Here is a 22,758-nt window from a genome sequence, read left to right on the forward strand (position 1 = left end):
TTCACCTCGAATGAGCCTAATAACTGCTACTATTACTGTACAATACCAAAGATGAAAGAGATGTAATGCATGTATATCTAAGGCAGAATGAAACAGAACGCTGAATCAGGATATTTAAAAAACATTTTATCCAAACCCAGTTTTAAATAACACAAAATCATATAAAATTCACAGGAATAAAAATTTTAAATGGAGCACCAGTGAAAATATTTACAAAATAACAACCATAAATATAAAGTGGGAAACTGAACATTAAATGGAAGATGCTATGACAACGAATTCGGAGATATAATAGTTTGTGTGTACCATGGCTACAAGATGTTATACTGCACTGTAGACACTACTGAACTAACAGACATTGTACCTACAGTTATGTTTGTCACTGTGGTAACACAGAGTGATGTTCACCTTCAGATGGACTGTGATGATACAAAACTAGCTGTTTCATGGTCCTGGCCATCGTCGGTGTGTGCAGTGGCCAAGGACAGAACTGAGTATAAATGAATGAAACGTTTGGTGCTTGTTGGGATATTCTTAGAGAACCCACTGAATGATAAATGACTTGGATCTAAGAGTGGTGACACAACCTGAACAATCATGTGCACATCACATGAAGTAAACAGAGTCAAAAAAGTCTTAAAGGGATAGTTCACCCCAAAATCCTCCTACCTGTGGTGCTATTTATCTATCTAGATTTTTTTTATGCGAGTTGTCGTTGAGATGTGTGCCTTCTATATATATAATGGAACTAGATGGCACTCGGTTTTGGTGCTCAGAGCGCCAAGAAAATACAGTAATGTCTCTTTCCAGAAATCCTGACCTGGTGTACAGATCTTATAAGCAGTTTCATGTAGGAACTATTTTACAACACCTGCCAACCATATCACTGCCCTGAAGGAGGCATACATCTACTGCAATGTTACAGCTCAGCTTAGAAGGGCGCCATTATTGTTTACATCTTGTGGTGTCAGGAGCACAAGCCTTTCATCCATTAGTAGATGCATGCTTCCTTCTGCACAGTGATATGGTTGGCGGGTGCAGTTTGGTGGAAAGAAAATAGTTCCTACATGAAATTGCTCACAACAAGGTCTGTGGGTTATCTTGAGTAAGTGGGTCATGATTTCTGGAAAGAGATATGTTTTTGTTGTTTGTTGGAGCTTTGAGCACCACGAGCTGAGTGCCATCTAGTTTCATTATATTTGAGAGAGGGCAGACATCTCTATGAGCAATATCTCTAACACTGCAACTCACAACAAAATAATCTAATTTGATAAACAGCGCTACAGCCAAGAGGAAAAATATGTATGGGGTGAACAATCTTTACAAGACATGGGTTTTCATGAGACAGTGGCTGATGATGTACAGTTAACATGTTTGAGTCTGGTTGTTTTAATAGTCTGTTGTTTAAAGAATGGTATATAAGCACTAACAGATAGCAGCTAGCCAGTGTGCTCCTCAGTCTGAGTCACTGTTTCTGTCTGTGTAGCTCAATTGAGACAAGCATATGTTTTTCTGACAGTACGGAGACAAAGAACAGTTTGTGGTCACTGTGAGACAGAGGACAGTGTGTGGACAGACTGTGAGGAGGCTGAGCTGCCCTCTCTGGCTCTGGCCGCCAGCTTCTGTCTCAGTTCTCTGATTTCCTTCAGTAGCTGTCTCTCACTGCTGTCCAGCTGGGCCCGGCCTCGGTCCAGGGAAACTGGAGAAAGCAAAGAAAAAAGGACATACAGCAACGTCACTGAGACAGAAACTCAAGATAATAGGGGTGTAGAGCTGCGACAGTTAATAGATGAATTGATTAGTCCCAGTCTCAACAGATACAAATTCAACTTTATCTTCACTTTTTAAAAACAAACAACAACAACAACAACAACAAAAAAAAAAAAACACTTTTTGTAGCCTTCGGTATATCTACAATGACTTACAGTTGGTGGAGGTGCTCTCTGAAGGTGAGCTACTGTTCAGACACACCATGTTGGCTCCTGTCTGCTTTGGGGAGGGGGCAGAGTCGAGTCTGACTGCTGGACCTGCAGCACTGGTCCCAACATTAACAACAGAGTTGGCACTGGGTCTCTGAGGAAGTCCTTTGGTCGAACAAGGTGACCTCACCCCCGTCTGTCTCTCACCGTCTGACACAATGCAAACACTGTAGCATTAAATAGGCATCTGGATGATGGACAGTTTAGCTAAAAGGCCACAAACAAAATGTGAATGTGTGTGTTGAATAATAACCTGTGTCTGCTGAAGGCTGTTGCTGCTCCTGTAACTGGGCTCTGGTACTCATCACTTCATCCCACTGCAAATTAACAAGTTCTTACTGGCTAACTGGTTAACAGTAAACAAACAGCTTATTTTCCAGATCCCACAGTTTGTCTTCAGTGAAGCTTAAAATACTTAGTATTTCAGACACTGATGGTCAGTTGTGATGTTTCTTAGTGAGGAAAAACAAATAGCATTTTTCATTTTTACGAGCTGTTCCGTAACACTGATTGTAAAGGTAACAGAAAGGCCCGTAAATTAAGTTATAATAACTTTATGTAGACGAGCCAATACATCATGTAAGTTGATGTGTTGACAAACACACTCTTGTTGTTCTCACCTTCCTTCCTGCCACATCTCTCAGGGTGTCAGCCAGTCTCTCCTCCTCTGCCAGAGTTTGCCTGTGAAGCTCTGCCAGTCTCTCCCTCTTCCTCTCCTGCTCGGCATCGACCTGCTGCAGGCGCTCTGCCACCTCTCTCTGCCAGTCCGACTCCAAGCCCAGCTGGCACGCCTCCGCCAGGGACTCCTCCAGGGCCTGTGTGTGTGTGTGTTGAGAAAGTTTAGAATACAAGAGGAGAAGGTCACCGGCACCTGTGCCAAAATCAGAGTCTACATGCATGTGTGGCTTTGATAATTTCTTGTAAAGTGACGTCAGATAGATTTACGAGTGCATCCAGATCGTGTGCTGACATATGTTGATAATTTTACATTGGCTCCACTCTGGAATGTACCACTAACCTGCATGTTTGTCTCTGTGCTTTGTAGCAGCTCCGTGAAGCGCTCCTCCTCTCTTTCTGCCCTCCTCATCCTCATCTCCACCTCCTCCTCAACCTCCCGTCCCATGCGCTCCTGCTCCTTAAACAGGTGCTGAGGGATATGGTTGTGGAAAAACAAACAGAGCCCATCAGACTCAAAATTATTAGACTATCACATCAGCTAATTATTTCTTGTTTGATGAATCTCTGTGTTTGACTGTAAGACTCTTAATGCAGAAAACTTACAGGCTGATCTGTGTTTGATAATCAGACATTTTGATCTATTCAGTGTCCAGTGAGAAAGCATGTTTTATGCTTCCAGGCATTTCTACAGCAAAATATGCTCTAGGTTTAGAAGAGTCATCACCGGGGGAAAAATTGTCACACAGAGAGAGAGAGGAAGGAAGGGAGAAATGAATCAAAAGAGGAAGCTGGAAGAAAGGAAGGAAATAAGGTTGCATGCATGCTGTTCATCACCTGTTCAAGTCGTCTCCTCTGAGCCTCCAGCTCCATCTGTCGGACTTCTAGATCCTGGACTGCAGCAGCTGTTTCTTGCTCCCGCAGATCCATCTGTAGCACAACATAAAAGTTACTGTTGGGTTAGTGCTCAAAACTGAAGGTAATTAAAGGAAAACCACTCACTGCATGTTAACTTAACAGAAAATGAAACGTATCTACGCTGTATTCAATGCCAGACTCACATAAACATTCACATAAACAGTAACTTTACCTTACTAACTACAGGAGCTGCTGGTCTATCACTGCCACCATCAGTTTGGTGGTGCTACTGTGTTACTTTCTTGTTTTAAAGAGTTAGTTTGGATCCACCAAAGTCACACAGTAACACAAACTAAATGATCAAGGCAGCAGTAGACCAGCAGCTCTCATGTTCAGCAAGATAAAATTACTGTTTTTGTCGATGTAGTCTGGCTTTGAAGAGAGCATAGCTGAATTCCACTTCCTGTTCAGCGCCCCATCAGAACGGGCTGTTTGTTTGGGAGGTACTGAGCATTCAACTGGATAAATGAAACTTTGTTTGTATTGCACGACTTGTGTGTGAGTTTGTAAAAAGATGTTTTAAAATAGTTTTGCTGTTGTTAAATGCAGACCTGTCTCACTTCAGTCCATCAAGAATTTCCTCTGTGTTTGGATTCATTGATCACCATGGAGGCATGCAACAAAAACAGTTTTCTCCACAAATTCAGCATAACAAGGAATCAGTTACTGATATATAAATGTTTATTTGGGGGAATGAAGTATTCCTTTAAGTCCATAGCCATAGAAAAATAACTGATAATTTCAACAAACAGAGGCACATTAACTATGATAAACTTTGACCAGTGGAGGTTAGGATTACAGCCCCGGATCTCCTAATGTGGGCTCCTTTATATAAAAGGATTACCATTAATCTTAATCATCAGTTTACCTTTTTACTGATCTCCTGCTCTAGTCTTCGGACCTGTGAGGCTCTCAGGTCCTGCTGGTGTTTGAGGAAACGTCGTTTAGTTGCATCCAGCAGCTGCAACTCCTTCACCTTCAGCTCCCTCTTCATGGCTGCCAACCTGCAGAGGACAGAGCAGTGTCAGCAACCCACTCTGCTAAATCACATCATTCTTGTATTTCTCATAACTTAACCACAGAGATGTGAAGTGTCTCGAGCTTTTACTTTGCTCTCTGCTGTGTTAGTTTTTCCTCTTCTTGTGCCAGGATGTTTCTGCGCTGCTCCTCTGCCTTCTGCAGCAGCTCCTTTGTTTAAATAAATCAAAGTATTCAGGTCACTTCATTTCCATTTCAGGCATGTTTTACACATACAAACTATCTGAGCAAGCCAAAAAAAAAACAACAACAACAACAACAACAACAACAACAACCAAAATACATTACAACAAAATGTATTCCTAAAATTACTTAAAAAAACATATCTACCTGTTGTGCATAGTAGGCCTCCTCTTCAGCTTGGCGACGCACAAAATCTGCACGCAGGGCTGACACCTCCTGCCTGATAAGATAAACACAAATTTCATCTGTTGCATCTTTTCTCATGAATGACTTTGAAATGTATGATAAAACACTTCTTTTAGCTAATTAAATATGCATATCTTCTTAACACTGTCCATAACCTCTCTGTAATATCACCTCTCACGGAGATACTCCATCTCCTGCAGTCGTATCTTCTCCCTCTCCCTACTCTGGTACTCCACTATGAATTCAGGGTAGTGGTTGAACACAGGGTACTGGCCTTTGGTCAGTGCTATAAAATCAGAGAGCATAGTCCTGGGATGGATGTCAGCTGGTGTGCTGCCCATGAGCCGGTAGGCTTCCTTTATCATGGCTCCCACATCCAGGTTGTTACGGTGGTGGAAAAAATACTGAGTGGAAAAGAAACAGCAGATTTAAGAAAGGCGAGACAGAAACAATAATAGACTGACTGTTAGGCTGACTGTATTTTCAGAGGGTAGTTAGACCTCAAAGTCCTGTTTCTGGGAGCAGAGCAGAAGAGGCTCACGGCAGCAGGTGATGTAGGCCACACAGGCCATGAGCAAGAACGAAGGATGATTGGAGAAGATGTTGTCAAAGAGTCTGAGCCACTCATCACGAGTCAAAACCTCTGAGAACAAGGTCTCCAGCAGGGGCCACACATAGAGCTGGGACAGATACAGAGATATATAATAAAATCTTAACATCTCATGGGAGTGAAACACTGAACTCCAGGACAGCCTGTCTGACTACCGCTCTCCTCCAGCTGTGTGTAGCTGTGTACCGCTGTTACCTGTGAGGTGATGCCACAGTCCACCAGGTGCTGCAGCAGCTCTTTGTCATGATGAGCCAGAACATTCTCCACCATGCTCAGGATGTTCAGAGGAGGGTTGGGGAAGTACTCGAACCAATGCTGACACCAATTCACTGTACAACCAAACATCAGAGTTATTTAACAGACTGACGATAGATACCTAATAGAGCCACAATTGAAAAACTTAAAATAAGTTTGAGAAATAAAAATAGTTCCAAATCCTTTACAAGTCTTAGACTTTGGTTGGGAACACAGAGAAGCAGTGTTGTTTGGTTTTATGTGTATGAATGTCGCGCTGCCATTTTCAGTGCTCAAAACTTGTAGTAATTAAAGATTCTGGACTCAGCAGTAGCCCAAAACATTGGAAAATATTCAAAATCGTTTAGTTTAAATTTCAAATATTTACATGATGTTTTATGTCTTGGGAAAATGGCATTTTATAATTACAACCATAAAGTACCTATGACAGTGGCCACCACCTCAAAGCACAGCATTGGGTTGTTCTGGAAGAGCTTGACGAAAGGGAAGGCTATCAGAGGAAGGTACTCTGCCTCTCCAAAGATAGCTGCCCAGTGAGCTAAGGCAGACAAAACCCTGCAGAGCAAAGGAAACAACCAAATAATGGATTTGTTGAACATCATGAGATTTTAAAATAGATAAAAAAAAAAACAGAATTCTGCAGAAATAAGAAAATACTAAGTTGCATTTGCGTGTTTATGTGTGTGTGTGTGTGTGTGAGAGGGAGAGAGAGAGAGAGAGGGAGAGAGAGAGAGAGAGAGTACCTCTGCAGTCCCCTTTGCAGCTTGTGACTTTTTATTGGGTATTTATCGTGCAGAGTAAGGTAGGCTGAATGCAGGCCTTTATCAGTCAGACTGCTGTAAGCTGCATGGTTCTCGGGGAGACACAACAAAGACCGCCATACAAACATCCTGCAACACAGACACATAAATGAACCGTAAAAATCTTCAAGTTAAAACAATTTAGTGGTTATAAACTTACAACAGATAAGATAACCCCTGCTGGCATTTTTGCACACAGTTTTATTTGAATTAAGTAGTTTAATTGATGAAGATTTTCCTATTGTGTATTGGAGCTTTTATTTTTTATTGTGTATTTATTCAAATGTAAACTGTTTTTATGTGCACAGTTGGTGGATCTGGGCAACTCAATTTCACTGTAGTGTCTGCTGCATGTGACAATAAATTCTACTTGAATCCTTTATTTATATAGCACATTTAAAAACAACAGATGTTGCCCCACAGTGGTTTCCAGTGCAAACAGATTATCTGCCTCAATACCGGTGTCATTTAAGAAATAAAGGTGCACAAAAAGCAAAAATACATAGTGTAATACAATAAAAACACAAAAAAACACCAACTAGCATGACAAAATCAAAGTTTAAGTAATAAAATGGGAAATTAGGGGAAATTGAATTAAACCAACAACGGATTAAAAAGCATCACAAGGGCTTTAGAACAAAAACATTAAGAGGAGACCTGGCAAACACCTTTGGTCAGCCTTAGACAGACTGAACTAAAAGCAAGTGAAAAAAGGTGTGTCTTTAAATTAGATTTAAAACTTACAAAGTACATGTTAAAAGTCTAGTAAAAGTAATCTGTACCTGTATTTAGCAGGATATTCTCCAAAGGCCTTGAGCATAGCCACCAGTCTCTTCTTATTCAGACCAGCAGGTAGGTCATTCTGTTGGTAGACATAAAAACTATGAACTCTATGAAATTACTCAAATACTGCATCTTGTCAGGGGAAGGAAAATGCTTTGTCTGTTGTTCTCACCTCTTTATTGTCAGCTGTAGACCCAGCAGGGGGTCTAAGTATCTTCACCTGTGTTCGTCTACCCGAGCTCTTGGCTGGTCTCTGAATGACCTCTGACCTGACCTTGACCTTAAGATTAGATGAGTCCTGATCAGCTTCACCACCAGTGACAACTGCCACCTGGGAGGGAGGAGGCTGGGTGAGGGACACACACGCACAATATTAATACACCTACAGATCAATATCTTATTATCTACAAATAAGACAAATCTTGAACCTTGAAAATCACAACCTACTGTCACCTTGTTTAATTCCTGTGTGAGACTCTGAACACTGTAGATGTTGATGCTGCCGTTATCCATAATGGCCACAACATGTCGGCCGTTAGGGCTGACTGCCACTGTGGTGATGGCGTCGTCGTGGGAACCCATGTGGAAAAGCAGCTTGCAGGTATGAATGTTGATGAAACGCATGACGCCATCCTGGCTCAATACACCTAGTGTCTATAGAGACAAAAAAAACAAAAAAAAAACACACAGGGCGCACATGCTTACTGCAGCCAAACAGAAACAGACTACAGGCTTTTTAACATTCATAGATACACAGACAGGACCTCTTCCAGGCAAATGACATCAAAGATGTTTAAAACAAGATCACATAGCAGGAGAACCGAAGAGATGGGGAGTCTTGCGATCCGTGTACCTGGCTGGCTCCTCCGTCAAAGCTGTCGGGCAGGAATTCCAGCTGTCGCACGGTTCGGACCTGCGTGGGCATCTGAATCACCCTGACCAGCTGTTTGCTGTCTAGACACCACAGGTGCAGCAGGTTGGAGCGCCCACCAGCAGCAAGGCTCTTACCATCACTGCCAACACAAGTCAGGAGTATCAGTGTTTGATGAAGCCTTGTGATCCCTGTTTACTTTAACTTTTATTGTGTTTATGAAGTGTTTAGAGGCCAAAGGTGGGAAATGTAGTCATGAAGAACTACACTGGAAAACCATAAAATCACTGAGCTAGTTAGGCTTTTAAGTGAGTGACCCACCGTGTGACAGCGAAGGCCTTATAGGAGATTTTGGGACCGCAGTCAGGGACAGGAAGCTGGTATTTGCAGAACAGGGTGTCGCTCTCCCAAGCAAAGATGGAGTCATCACTGAAACAGCTGAGGATGATGTTACTGAGAGGCAGGAAAAACACCTGCAACACAAACAGTGTGCCATGACCATGACAAAAGTGAAAAGAAACAGAATAATTAAATTTACTGGACATTAAGTCTTAACAGCTTAAAATTAAACAAATTCCAAAAAAGCACTCTTACAAACTATGTCAGTCCGAATGAATGAGTGATGAATATTTAACTTCATGATTTGGTCAAACTAATATTTGTAAATGTCGCTTTCATTCTGGATGTTTACCCTCTGAATGCCAACAGACTGTCTTATGTTGAGCTTCCTCTTCCTCTGGAAGGTGTCCAGGTCCCAGAGCTGAGCCGTGTCTGAGGATGTGGTGATGGCATAGCGACCTGAGCTGTGGACAGAAATGGATGACACTGCTCCCTCGTGACCCCGCATCCAGCTGACCAGCTGCTTTGTGTCTGTGCAAATAAACAGAGGTAGACAACAAGTTAATTTATGGTTAAATTGATGGTGAGTGATGGACAAAATCAGGTGACACACTCCTTCCTGGCTTACTATCAAACTGACCACCTGCTTTGTGTCTGAAAGCAGTGGCACTTGCTTTAAAAGAAACAAGTACCACTGAAAAATCAACTTGTATGAATCCTGTAAGTCCTAGGAATTAAACAAACAGAGTACACTCTAACCATTAAAAGAATAAAGCAATGTGTGGATGTGTTCATCTTACCTTTGTCAAAGCACTTGATGGTGTAGTCAGCCAGGGCCACAAGGAACTCTGTGGTCCTGCGGAGGCTAAATGCCAGAGCAGTGCAGGCCTGTCCGGTCTTCTGCACCAGACGAAACCTGCTCCAGAAAATAAGCAATTGAAAATGTCATGTCTGTGACCCTGAAAAGAATATTTGGGACCAAGATAAAAGTATTTTTTTGCAATAAATAGACCATATTCAGGTGGAAGAACGGACATGTTGACATAAAATGGCCATGGCTAGTATTGATAAGAAATGTGGCCATAGTAATGACAATAACTGGACCACAATATTTGTCATAATTCCCATGAGGCTGACTAATGTAAAGCAAATCCTTGTAACAAAATAGTGATAAACAACCACTTATTATTTTTAGGGCTTTTGAGCACAGTCTGTCACCTGTTTCTAGTGATGTCAAAGACATAGATGTTGCCATGGTGATCTCCAGCCAGGAAGGAGTCTCCTGTGGTGTCAAAGGCCACATGGAGGAAACGCACAGTCTTGGCTTGGTGAGTAGTGCGGACCACCGTCACTAACACACTGAGGAAAATAAATAACACACCTTAGAGGGAGAAATACCATAGACATATATACAGGGAAATACACTCAAACACCAATTCAGGTGAGAAGCAACACATTTCAGTGAATCGTGGCTGCTCTCTAGTGGTTACACTACACCCTGAAAATAAAGTGGATGAACAAAAGCAGTAACAATTACCCCTTTTAAAGAGACATCCTTTGGGAGTACACAGTATTTCAGCGTATAATGTTACATATAGAGTGTGTGTCATTCAGGTGTTTACAGTTCATATTTGTATGAATGTACGATGGGTGCAACAAGCGGGACTGTACATAACTACATTGGAACAATGTTATTTCAGGCTCAGATTTATAAGTTACAGAAACATCTTCCAGCACAGTCCAGTCAAATGTGTCACTCCTGCAGCATCTGGTGCACAAGACAACTAATCAGCATCCTTTCAGTCCTACCTTTTGCCTGCTGTTGGTTTTCGATGCCAGACTTTCCCCTCCTCTTTGTTTCCAATGTCCGTCACCTCCATTTTATAGACGTCTGTAGAAACTCAGAGCATACTTATACAAAACAGGAGAATATCCTCCTTACTTAATGTTGCTGCTCCAGTTCAAAGTAACATGGCTAACGCTAGCTAACAAGCTAGCCGGCTAATCTCTTTAAAGGCGGAGCGAACAGCGCGAAATTTGAAAGCGCAACATTCAGTAACCTTATATTTAGTTATAAGTTACAGCCAAAGAAGCCGTAAAGCTCAGCGCCATTTACTGTTAGTCAGAGCTAAAATGTCCCCTTAAAGCGTATCAGACTCTACACGAACATAGTTCTTCAACTTCAGTTTCAGGAAAAAATTTTTTCTTGTTTTGGGGACGGTTATTCTGTCGCCCGGAACTGACGTACATGGTAAACAGAGGCGTGCATTGTGGGAGTTGTAGTTCAAAACCTTTTTGACTAAACTGCTAAATTATGATACATGGCCCGCAGAGATATCTTGTTGGAAATGTGGCCTGTGGCCCTTAGCTGCACATCCCCCCCCCCCCCCCCCCCCCTGTCCTGTCCATTAAAGGCAAAATGGCCCAAAAAATATCTTTGAAGAGAGAAAAAAAAAGGAATATTAATTAGATGCATAACTTTAGTGCTTTTTCAACCCAACATGAACTGAATGCTCTCAGAGTAATGATCTTATCACCTTCATTCACTGAGCACACTATCACCTTCATTCACTGAGCACACAGAGTTATTAGAGGTCTCTAAGACAATGAAACAATGTCCAGTTGTGTAAATTAATATATTAATATATAATATAATGAATGAAAAATAAGCAGAACAAACAAAAAAATCTATCTCATATTGTGACCTTTGCTTCTGTCGTAATATAATTTGCCTTAGTATTGTTTCTCAGTAATCATTGAGCTATACTTCCTCTTATTTACATCAACTCCATTCTTCACTTCACTGGCTCGACCCTCAGTCTCCACAGGTGGCTGCTGTAATAAGAAAAGTGAAACGTAGCATCAGTCTGACACGCCTGTTGTGTCACTAGCTGCCTCTGGATGGTCCAGCGGGAGCACTTGCAAATTTCACATTAAGTACTGTAATAATGAAAAGCAAAACCAAAATATGTTGCTGCGAGACAATAAACATCAGTTTCTAACACTTTCCCTTCAAATTATTAATTATCCTACACGATATAGTTTGATATAATAATGATACTCTTCAAAATAAATGAACTGCAGGTAATTTGACATGACTCTAGCTAAAATGTAATGTTTCTCAGTAATCACCACTGGGTGTCAGGGGAGTGGCACCAAATTCTGTGGGCCCCCTGCCATTCTTCTCTTCCTTTCTCTCTCTCTCTCTTTTTTTTTTACAAACATTTTCACGCATTTTCACGCAGCTGTCTTGTTGATGGTGTTTGGCTGGATTCATATATTGTTGTTCATGTTGTTGTTATCAGCTGCTGATGATCCAACTGATCATGTCAGTGATCTACATCTGGGCTCAGTTCGGTATGTTCAGTATCGGTTGTTCCCCAACAGGAGGGGAGGGGTGTCAGGTTTTGGAGTCCCTCTCAACAGACCAGCTGCCCAGGCGCAGGGGGGAGGAGGTTACAACTGGGGCCAAGGCTTTCCTTTGGGGGATGAATAAGCTGAGACAAGAAGAGAGAGAGGTACACCCCTCACCTCCCTTTTGCTAACACAAGAAACACTGTTGCAGTTGATGTTTCTTTTTTTAAAATATAACTTGTTTATTGAAAGCATGAGCAAGTCTGTGAGCATATTTATCAAACTAACCACGTTTCCTTCATGCAACACTTTAATTTTCTTCCCTCACGTCAGGAGAGCTCAGCCAGTCATGTCCCAGTGTGGCTGGTTGAGAATCAGTGTGACTGTATGTACAATATTCAAATAGGGCTGACACTAACTACTGTGACACAAACATAACCAATTAATCTGCCAAGTATTTTTTGTCATTAATCACTTGTTTTATAAATGTCAGAATATGGTGAAAAACACTTTGCTTGTTTGGTCAGGTGACAGTCCAAAACCCAAATATATTTATTTTACTGTGAAATAAAACAAAGAAAAGCTGAAACTCTTCCACCACGTAGAAATCTAAATCAATTTTCAGGTGGTCTGAACTGACTGACTGTACAGAAATCAACCAAGTGGAAGAACGGACATGTTGACATAAAATGGCCATGGCTAGTATTGATAAGAAATGTGGCTATAGTAATGACAATAACTGGACCACAATATTTGTCATAATTCCCATGAGGCTGACTAATGTAAAGCAAATCCTTGTTATAAAATAGTGATAAACAACTGTCTCCTGTTTCTAGTGATGTCAAAGACATGTTGCCATGGTGATCTCCAGCCAGGAAGGAGTCTCCTGTGGTGTCAAGGCCACATAGAGGAAACCACCATAGCTAACACACTGAGGGAGATAAATAACACACCTTTAGAGGGGGAAATACACTCAAACAATAACTCAGGTGAAAAGCAACACATTTCAGTGAATCGTGGCTGCTCTCTAGTGGTTACACTACACCCTGAAAATAAAGTGGCTGAGCAAAAACAGTAACAACAACCCCTCTTAAGAGACATCCTTTGGGAGTACACAGTATTACAGCGTATAATGTTATATATAGAGTGTTTGTCATTCAGGTGTTTACAGTTCATACTTGTATGAATGTACGATGGGTGCAACAAGTGGGACTGTACATAACTACATTGGAACAATGTTATTTCAGGCTCAGATTTATAAGTTACAGAAACATCTTACAGCACAGTCCAGTCAAAGGTGTCACTCCCCGCAGCGCAGTAGTATTGTTTCTCAGTAATCACTGAGCTGTACTTCCTCTTATTTACATCAACTCCATTCTTCACTTCACTGGCTCGACCCTCAGTCTCCACAGGTGGCTGCTGTAGTAAGAAAAGTAGCATCAGCCTGACACGCTTGTTGGGTCGCTGGCTGCCTCCGAATGGTCCAGCGGGAGCACTTGCAAATATCACAGGAAGTAATGTAATAATGCTGCTTTGACACAATAAAATACATCCGGTTCTAATATGCTCCCTTCAAATTAAGAGCACGATATAGTTTAATATAATAATGGTACTTTTCAAAATAAATGAACTGCAGAAAATTTGACATGACTCGAGCAGAAATGTAATGTTTCTCCATAATCACCACTGGGTGTCAGGGGAGTGGCACCAATTCTGGGCCCTGTGCATAAGCAGTCTCTGTGGGCCCCCTGCCATTCTCCTTTTGATCCATATCTTTCTCACAACTTTCCATTTTTTTCACAATGTCAGTTTGCTTTCTTCCCCTTTCCTTTATTTCCTTTTCTCTTTTTTTTTGGGAAACCAAGTTTCCAGAAGCAGTCACTCACTTGGCTCAAGCTGTGTTTAGAGATGAATCCTTGCAAAGGCGAACTAAACAATGTTGCACCCTTAAGGGGCGAGAGGGGTTTTTATACAAAGGTCAGTGTTTAAACTGATTTAATGCCCAATTTTAATTTAGTTATGGCACTTATTATTTAAAAAAAAGTCCGAACAAAACCAAACTTTTAATTGAAGGCTTTTCACGGGCCCCCCTTACACTTTGGTCCTGGGCAATCAGTCCTACTTCCCCCCCCCCCCCACTTTAGTCTTATTACCCTTAGAAATGGAATTGTATTTTTTCTTCTAAGAAACATTTTTTATTTTCCTAGATATAACTTCTATTTTAATAAGCACTATTTCCCCTTTTTGTTGTTTATCAGTTTTGTTTTTATTGAAAAGTGGTGGTATTAGTAGTAGTAGAGGTAATACGTTTGCTTTCACTTTGAAAAGCTCAACCGGATGTGTCCGCTCTGATCTTAGCACCCTTATCATATGTAAAGCTAGCTCTGTGTGATTAGCCACGTCATGTAAAGTTAGCAGTGGAGCATTCTGATAAAAAGGTAGCGAGGGGCCGCAGTTTTTGGGGGGATATTAATTTATTTTCAAACAGGAGCTGTCGTTTCATGGTTATAACTCGGCACTAATCATATGGAAAGATGTCAGATATCGGGGACTGGTTCAGAAGCATCCCTTTCATCACCCGGTCCTGGTTTGCTGCCTCGATTGCTGTTCCCTTTATTGGAAAACTGGGATTGGTAGATTTCAGGAACCTCATGCTGTTTCCAGAGCTCGTCTTTAACAGATTTCATGTGAGTATATTTTTTGTCTCTGTTCCCCTGCGTGTGTGGGAGTAACGTTAGCTCTTACATGCTGTGGTCTCTGTGTTTTGGAGTTGGTCGGTTAGTTAGCCGTTGGCTAGCTAGGCTAACTGAGCAGGCCTGTGCTGTGTGACAGCCAATGAGAGGGCGAGACGTAGGAGTTTATGACTTCCGGAAGCTGTCAAAATGCTACTTAATTTAGCAACACTGAAAAAAGGTATAAAATTAATTTACCATCAGTGCAAACTTAAAGAGATAGTAAGGTAGCCGAAGTGTTGCATTGTTAATATTCGATTGAATAAAAGCAGTCATGTTTCAGGTGTTAATGTTGTGCATGCCTTAAGGCGAAAAAAATATTTTAGACTACTTGTAAAGGGCTTTTCCTTCTCTGATTTAAGACCTGCAGGCAGCATGTTTACTGTTCATCCACAGCAATGCGGTTCATACAAGGTTAGGAGGCAGGGGGTAAATATTTATCCTGAAAGACCTATCTCAGGGCAAAATAGCCTCCTCAAGCTGCTTCCTTGCAGTGGTGGAAAGTTACTAAGTACTCAAGTAGTGTACTTATTTGAGAGGACAGTATTTGGCTTTTCTATTTTACTAAATTAAAAATATAATTTTACAGGTACTGGTTACTTTGAAGATTAAGATTATATTATTTCCTAAAGGTATATTTTCACTATTGCTAGATTAAACTACCAACAGTGTATGAAGAAATTACAATAAGCTCCACCTTCAGTAAATGCTACCTCCATATTAATACTTTAATAACACCTACCTATTTAATATAACATATAAAACTTGCCAGTTGCGAGCATGGTAGCAGAATTTAAGCTTTTATGGTTGCTTTTCCTGTTAATACCTCTGTACTTTTACAACAGTAAGAATTGTGACTCTTACATGTATCAGACCACTTTTCTGCTACCTTTACTTGAGTAAAGGGTTTGAATATTTCTTCCACCATTTGTTAGTTGAGCAATCATCACACTCTGGTGTTATATGACTGCCTACTGATTAACCTTCCAGAGAGCAAACTGGTGTGACAGCTATAATAAGTTACTGATATCTCAGAGAGACACAGAAACTGTCTGCAGCTGAATATCTTATTATTGTATTACTCTAGTCACTTGGAGTTGTTTTGTTGCTTGGCAACTGAATAAGAAAATTGAATCTCAATCTCATGACATACTGTAGGTTATTAATTCTAAGTGAAGATATCAATGAAAAACATTATTATTATATGGCAACTCAGTCGGTACAATATTATACACCTCTGATTACTGTTCATAGACCCTTGAAGTTTCCACTATCACACACAGCAGGCTGCAGATGGTTGTAGGGTAACCATGGGTGGACGCTTATTGCAAATTCAAATGCTGCAAAGCCATATCCATCTTTTGTTATAATATGGACAATATCAGTGAATAATAATCAAGCAGCATATTTAATTATAACCTAGGCACATTTACAATTTATCGCACCTCTGTATTTTATATTGTAATTATACCCTGTCACTTTCCTCTTGATTAATAGTAATTTAACGCAGGAAGTAATCATCACCCCTGAAGTCACCTCCTAAATGCTGTATTGATCTGATGTCTGTTACCTTCAAATAAAACCTTTGAATCTAATAGTGGCTGTGCAGAGGAACACCAGCTGTCTAGTGCTACGTTTTCTTAGTGCTTAGAAGTTATCATTTACAATCCACATGAGACTTCATGTGTGTTACAAGGACAGCCTTTAAAGTCTGGAGCTGTGAACAAACACAGCTATGTTTATGTCGTACTACTCCTAAATGACCTACTCCTGTTTGTTTCAGCTCTGGAGACCAGTGACAGCCACCTTGTATTTCCCAATAACCCCTAACACTGGGTTTCTGTACCTGGTCAACCTGTATTTCCTCTACCACTACTCCACTCGGCTAGAGACGGGTGAGACTACTGGCCTCAGTGATGTACACACACACACACACACACACACACACACTGGATGCTCTTTTTGTTGTGCTAATCTTTTTCTTGGTATACAGGGGCATTTGATGGTAGGCCTGCAGACTATATCTTCATGCTCCTCTTCAACTGGATCTGCATTGTTGTATCCTTCAAATGGCATCACCCCCAGCCCTCTAAAACATTCTGTTTAATGATAAAATTGCAATCTACCTTTAACATCAGAGGTTACATCCCTGTTGGCCTGTTTTCCACTCCACCATTGATCCTAGCTCTCTGCTGCCATCTTTGCCTTTCTGCATTTCTCTCTTGTCTGTCTTTCTTGTACCTCTCTCTCTCTCTCTCTCTCTCTCTCTCTCTCTCTCTCTATTCTCTCTCTGCAGCACTGTGCCATGTCAGGGTGGCTCTGTGCCAGTGGCCCAGTGTCAGTCTACCCCTGCAGAGCAGAGAAACCTAATCTAGGTCACGTGCAGCACAAGCAGTACAGCCCGGCCCACATCTCGACACTGCCGTTTTGTCAGGAGTTCAGCTCTGATTGTCAGCTTGTGTTGACTTCTCACAAACATTTCTTGTTTGTGAGACAAATTTGGGCAAAATCCAGCTCTCTTTATGCAAGGGGAAGAGGCTGAAGTGGTGGGTGTCAGTCAGACGGGCTGGGGATTTGACCTGGCGACCTTCCAGTCACCAGCTGCTCTAATCTTAAGGCTCCAGCTGTGATTGTATTGAGCTACAATGTTGTTGTCCTTGACTCTAGCTATAGATAACCGGGCTGCTCATGAACATGCGGGTGAGAATTTTTGTCTCTCTGTATTTATACCACAACATGAAATTATGACCCATGTATACTGTGTATATAAAGCATATAGCAATAATCACTTGAGATCTGAGGCGTGTTTCATAATGCAAGATTACAGCTTAAACCAGGCTCACTTAAAGAAAGAACTGCTTCACCTCAGGCTCAAGTAGTGGTACAATGAATCGCTGAAAGGCGCTCCTTACTAGGGTCGCAAATTATGATACTATTACCAATACCAGTACACTTAAAGTGATATCAGTATCAATAGAGTACTTAATTTGATACTTTATTTCTACTATAGGTGTGTAGTATAGCCATACCTTCAAACATTTTGATGGCATCTCGGCACACTGGACTCCCACCTGTGTCAAATACACCGTACTCGGCTTCAGGACACTACAGACTTTACAGGTTGTAACTGCTGCAGGAGTGAGACAATCACATTATTGCATTGAATGCAGGTATCATTTGAGTGGAAAGTTTTGGTACTACTTGTTACTGGGTTAATTTGGTTCGTACCTTACATTTATTGAATAACAGTACCCAGCCCTATTGTTTACTACAGTGTTTTAAACGTGTCAGTTTGCAGTACATGTACCAAATGCCACAGTTGACACAAGCTGTACTTCTTGTGTACTTAAAATTCCAGCTCATATTTTTTTAGTCGTAAGTATCTGCACAGTATTCCAGTCAGCATTTGAGCTTGAAAATGCACTGCAATTAAAGTGATAAATATCTCTGACCCGTGGCTTATTAAGTACCATTTTCACTTTTTTTCATCTTTTAAATGTCACAAAATTAAATGAACTTACTTCCCGAAATCTGCCCTTTCAAAACTAAAAACTACCCAGCAAGGGTCTTATTTGATATGTCAGTGTTTTGTACGTGTGTGCTACATCAATTTTCAGCACTTACACTCTAAATATGACCATATGTATGTTAATTACTCACCCCGTGTGACTTTAAATTTGTGAGGAAAACTTTGGTTCTTCATGCATGCCTCCAGAGTGAAGGAAGAATCCACAATCTGAGAAAATTATTGATGAATGAAGGGGGCTGTGTGTAACAACAGCAAATCATATCAAAACATGTTACAAAAACGTACAAAAAATTTGCAGTGTTATCAAAGTCTCATTGTCTTATCATGCATTTTCACTATAACCTTACTGTTCATAACACTTCCACATAAACAGCCTCACACAGGGATGAGTAGTGCTCCTGCTCTGTTTATGCTGAGGTGTTTTAATATTTCTTTAATCCTGGTTCAGTGTGTTAGGCTCACTCAAGACTAGGGATAGACCGATATGGATTTTTTAGGGCCGATGCCGATACCGATTTTTTTCCATCACCCTTAGCCGATGACTGATTATGGACTGCCGATTTTCTTGAGCCGATATTTGGGGCCGATACTGCTTTTGCTCCCTCAATTTACATCAAAAAAATGACACAATGATAACAAATATTACAGGTCTCAAGTTTAAAATAAGAAACATTTATTGAATTACAAAAAAATACTAAAACAAGATGGAAAGTTGAGGTAGAACAGGTAGAATATTATTATTATTATTATTATACATTCAAATAAAAAAAAAGTTCAGTGCTCTTAAATCTTCCAGTAATGTCTTGATAAAATAAACAAATATTTAAGCTGAAGCATAAATAAAACAACAACTACTGTACACAGTAGGATTCGCTGCATGTGCGCTGCAGGGTCTTCCGGCAACACAGAGCTGCCCGTGGATGCCTGTCTGTAAATCATGCCAGGGAAAAATAAATCCGCGAACCCACGCGCATATCGGCCAATGCCGATACAAGTAAAAAAAAAAACCTCAAATATCGGCCCGATATATCGGCCGGCGGATGTATCGGTCTATCCTTACTCAAGACAGACTTTTCACAACAAGCCTTGCTTTATGAAACACCCTCAGATGTTAGGTGATATTGCACTGGTCCTAATTTGACCAAAATTTGAAAATTATCAGGAAACCTTGTTCACACAGCTGTCTTGTTGATGGTGTTAAGCTGGATTCATATATTGTTGTTCATGTTGTTGTTATCAGCTGCTGATGATCCCAATGATTATGTCAGTGCTCTACGTCTGGGCTCAGTTCAACAAGGACATGGTCGTGTCCTTCTGGTTCGGAACACGATTCAAGGTATCATGTTTTATCACCAACGCTCGTTACATTGCAAATAATAAAGTTTTATCTAGTTAACAGTTAAAGGTATCTTATCAGAGCAGGTTTTTATCATATGGACTGTCATCATTACATTACCACTGTGATGTTAGGCGTATTTTGATAGTCATATTGATTTTATGTCTGGTTGTTCTGTAGGCACATTATTTACCTTGGGTCATCCTGGTCTTCAACTTCATCATTGGAGGCTCGTAAGTGTTTTTATTTAGTTGAATCAAAGATGTAAATCCACCCTGATAAGCAGCCTGTGTTACAACTGAATGTGTCCATGTTACACCAGCCCTGTGTAATGTTAGTTCTGTTCTGTTTGACTCTTCTTCTTCTCTTTGCTGTTATTGTGCAGGTTTGTAAATGAACTGACGGGGAACCTGGTGGGTCACCTCTACTTCTTCCTCATGTTCAAATACCCCATGGACCTGGGAGGACGCTCCTTCCTCTCCACACCAGAGTTCTTGTAAGTTTTTTTGTCAAACCTGGTTTTTATTCTGGGGTTATACCAATAAACTCACCAACAGCTGACATTTTGGGATATTAAGGATGTTCTATACACATCTTTTAATTGAGACTATGTAAGTTTTGAATGAAGAAATAACATGTTTCCCACTTACAAATGGAAAAGTGTAAGTCATACATTATAAAACATCCTTTCAATTACAACACACTTGGGGATTTGGCTGCTCCAGCTGTACTTGATCTGGTGTGACCAGTAGCTTATGCTGACTAATGTTAGCATTGTAAGCTATATCACAATGTGTAACTGAGTCAGTTTGCCTCTTCTTTAATTGTACTTACCTAACACAGTTTTAGCATTAACCATTATACCATGATTTTCACTTGTGGCCGCAATAGCTGCTGTGGAGCATTAGTTACATGCTTGCTGCTTTAAGATGCAGGGCACAGGGGAACCATTAAAGTCATTAGACAGGGTTTGATCATGTCTTGAACTTTGTCTTTATCACCTAAACCACTATTTTGAAAGACAAGCACAAAAAGAGTTCAGATTATTACCCAAACTGTTAAAAAAGTTCATTAGATCTTTCAGAGCTTCTTCTTGGTTCAACTTGAACCATCTGTTCTTTGTGCTTTGAGTTTCACTTTCATACAAGTATTTTAGAAATCTGAGTAGTTCTGGATTCATCCCAAGAGAGGAAGCTAGTTAAGTCAGCCATGTACAGTGACACATAGCAAAAGCCACACTGCCCCGTCAAACTAACAGATATACCACCAGGACATTAGAGCCGCTCAGGAGCTCATCATGCTTCATGAAATGATGAGACAAGTTGTGTGACTGCTTATGTTGTTTACCAACTGGACTGTTAGGACTTATTTGTAGTAAAGCTCTGGGTAGCTGCCTCACCATGTAGCCAGATCTCAGGATAAAACTGCACTAATTATTGATTATAAAATGCTCTAAAGTCATCTGTTTTACTGATCTGAGTTTAACACTTCCCCTCTCATCCCTCCGCACATCTCTCTCCTCCTCTCTCCAGGTACCGGTTCTTCCCCAACAGGAGGGGAGGGGTGTCAGGTTTTGGAGTCCCCCCCAGCAGACCAGCTGCCCAGGAGCAGGGAGGAGGGGGTGGGGGAGGAGGAGGGAGAGGAGGACGCCACAACTGGGGCCAAGGCTTCCGTCTGGGGGGTGAATAAGCTGAGACAAGAAGAGAGAGAGAGAGCCACGCCCCCTCCCGTCCTGTTTACTCCCCAAAACAAACGGCGCTGCAGTTTGTGTTTGAGGTTAAAGTGCTTGCTTTTTCTTATTCTTGCGTTTGGGAGAAAACCTTGACTTTAGTTTACGTTCATGTTAAGTTTTTAAGGACACACAAGGATGAAATTCGAGGAAGCACGCATTTTAACCAAGACAGCAGCGCACAGCAGGACTCAGACCGGCCATAGGCTGAATTCACCCAGCTCTACTATTACTACTACTGCAGATGTGTCCATGTGAAGCAGATAGAACAAAATATGAATAAATAGATTTTTTTTTTTAATGTAATGAATCTTTATCTCCCCTCCCCTTTCCCCTCTTCCCTTCTGTCCTCTTCTTTTCACCCTCCCCTCCACTGTTTCTCCGCACCCTGCCATGGGACTGTCAAGGACAAGAGATGTTGCAGCTGCACACCAGCACGCTGTTGATTTTGACTCTGGTGTCTCTCTCTCTCTTTCTCTCTGTGATGCCATATCAGATTACATTGTAATTACCAACGCACTGGGAGTGTGCTCTCAGCAGAACATGGGCTATTTAGAGAGCACTGTTTCCAGGTCTGATTTTACATGGGTGTAAAAATGTTTTTTAAGCCTCTGTGGCACAGACCTGATCTTCCTCTGTCTTAAGATCTCATCTTAATCAAAGAGAGGTGAAGATGGGATTTTGATCTTTTTTTTTTTGTAAATATAACAGTTGTTTATTGAAAGGATGAACGAGTCTGAGTGTATTTATCAAACTAACCATGTTTCCTTCATGCAACACTGATTTTCTTCCCTCACGTCAGGAGAGCTCAGCCAGTCATAGTCCAGTGTGCCAAATATTATTTGTCATGAATCACTTCATAAATATAACATAGTGAAAATGTTTTGCTTGTTGGTCAGGTGATAGCTCAAAACCCAAATATACTAATGTTACTGTGATACAAAACAAAACAAAAAAGCTGAAACTCGTCACCATTTAGAAGTCTGAATGAGGTTACGTTTGAATATTTGCTTGAAAAATTACCATCAAACCAGCAAATTATTTTTCTGTCAATCGACTAATTTACTGACAAACTGTTTCAGCTTTAATTATAATACATATAGTTTTATTCTGCGGTTTATTGACAGCCTGTAGGGTTTTATTTGTATGCAAATGCAACGAGGCAAATGTGCTCTGATTCTCAATTTTGGTTCAATTTGTTAATTGCATCAAACAAAGTGCACATAAAGCCAGAATTCTGGTCATTATGTTACTTGTTAACGCCTCTACAAACCTACGCATAGAAGGGTGTTATGGGTAAACATAGGTTGCAGAGGAGGTGACACGCACACACACCTCCTAAATTTCAATCACACACTGAGGGACCGCACATTGAGCAAGTTGATTCAGCTCCGGCTGGAAGTTAAAATGGCAATGAAAAGGAATGTATACGTAATACAAG

The 22,758-nt window shown here is 40.9% G+C and overlaps 2 protein-coding genes across 2 annotated transcripts; one reads left to right on the top strand and one right to left on the bottom strand.

Moving 5' to 3' along the window:
• Window positions 1-105: 105 nt before the first annotated feature.
• tbc1d31 (TBC1 domain family, member 31) lies at window positions 106-11,017 on the bottom strand. Its single transcript, XM_033641257.2, has 23 exons — window positions 10,447-11,017; window positions 9,856-9,996; window positions 9,438-9,553; window positions 8,990-9,168; window positions 8,620-8,771; window positions 8,281-8,440; window positions 7,881-8,081; window positions 7,600-7,773; window positions 7,427-7,506; window positions 6,588-6,734; window positions 6,266-6,399; window positions 5,785-5,918; window positions 5,480-5,659; window positions 5,151-5,383; window positions 4,941-5,013; window positions 4,681-4,760; window positions 4,441-4,576; window positions 3,492-3,584; window positions 2,998-3,126; window positions 2,600-2,794; window positions 2,233-2,296; window positions 1,926-2,129; window positions 106-1,699 (listed from the first exon to the last, which is right to left on the bottom strand). The coding sequence occupies exons 1-23, from the start codon at window positions 10,515-10,517 to the stop codon at window positions 1,545-1,547; spliced, it is 3,231 nt and encodes a 1,076-aa protein (XP_033497148.1). The 5' UTR covers window positions 10,518-11,017; the 3' UTR covers window positions 106-1,544.
• A 3,338-nt stretch (window positions 11,018-14,355) lies between these two features.
• Window positions 14,356-22,041, top strand: derl1 (derlin 1). Its single transcript, XM_033640379.2, has 8 exons — window positions 14,356-14,678; window positions 16,507-16,618; window positions 16,717-16,781; window positions 17,397-17,423; window positions 19,493-19,588; window positions 19,769-19,821; window positions 19,974-20,084; window positions 21,121-22,041. Exons 1-8 carry the CDS (start codon window positions 14,526-14,528, stop codon window positions 21,275-21,277), a joined length of 774 nt encoding a protein of 257 aa, XP_033496270.1. The 5' UTR covers window positions 14,356-14,525; the 3' UTR covers window positions 21,278-22,041.
• The last annotated feature ends 717 nt before the right edge of the window (window positions 22,042-22,758 follow it).

This window comes from Epinephelus lanceolatus, chromosome 10 (assembly GCF_041903045.1).
Source record: "Epinephelus lanceolatus isolate andai-2023 chromosome 10, ASM4190304v1, whole genome shotgun sequence".
NCBI lineage: Eukaryota > Metazoa > Chordata > Actinopteri > Perciformes > Serranidae > Epinephelus > Epinephelus lanceolatus.

Excerpts from the sequence above, each read along its gene's own strand:
- tbc1d31 (XM_033641257.2), bottom strand. The coding sequence starts at position 10,517 with ATGGAGGTGACGGACATTGGAAACAAAGAGGAGGGGAAAGTCTGGCAT. Across the intron at positions 8,441-8,619 it reads AAGGCCTTCGCTGTCACACG|TGATGGTAAGAGCCTTGCTG; the intron begins GTGGGTCACTCA and ends TTGTGTTGGCAG. Across the intron at positions 7,507-7,599 it reads CTACAGCTGACAATAAAGAG|AATGACCTACCTGCTGGTCT; the intron begins GTGAGAACAACA and ends GTCTACCAACAG.
- derl1 (XM_033640379.2), top strand. The coding sequence starts at position 14,526 with ATGTCAGATATCGGGGACTGGTTCAGAAGCATCCCTTTCATCACCCGG. Across the intron at positions 19,822-19,973 it reads AACTTCATCATTGGAGGCTC|GTTTGTAAATGAACTGACGG; the intron begins GTAAGTGTTTTT and ends GTTATTGTGCAG. Across the intron at positions 20,085-21,120 it reads CTCTCCACACCAGAGTTCTT|GTACCGGTTCTTCCCCAACA; the intron begins GTAAGTTTTTTT and ends TCCTCTCTCCAG.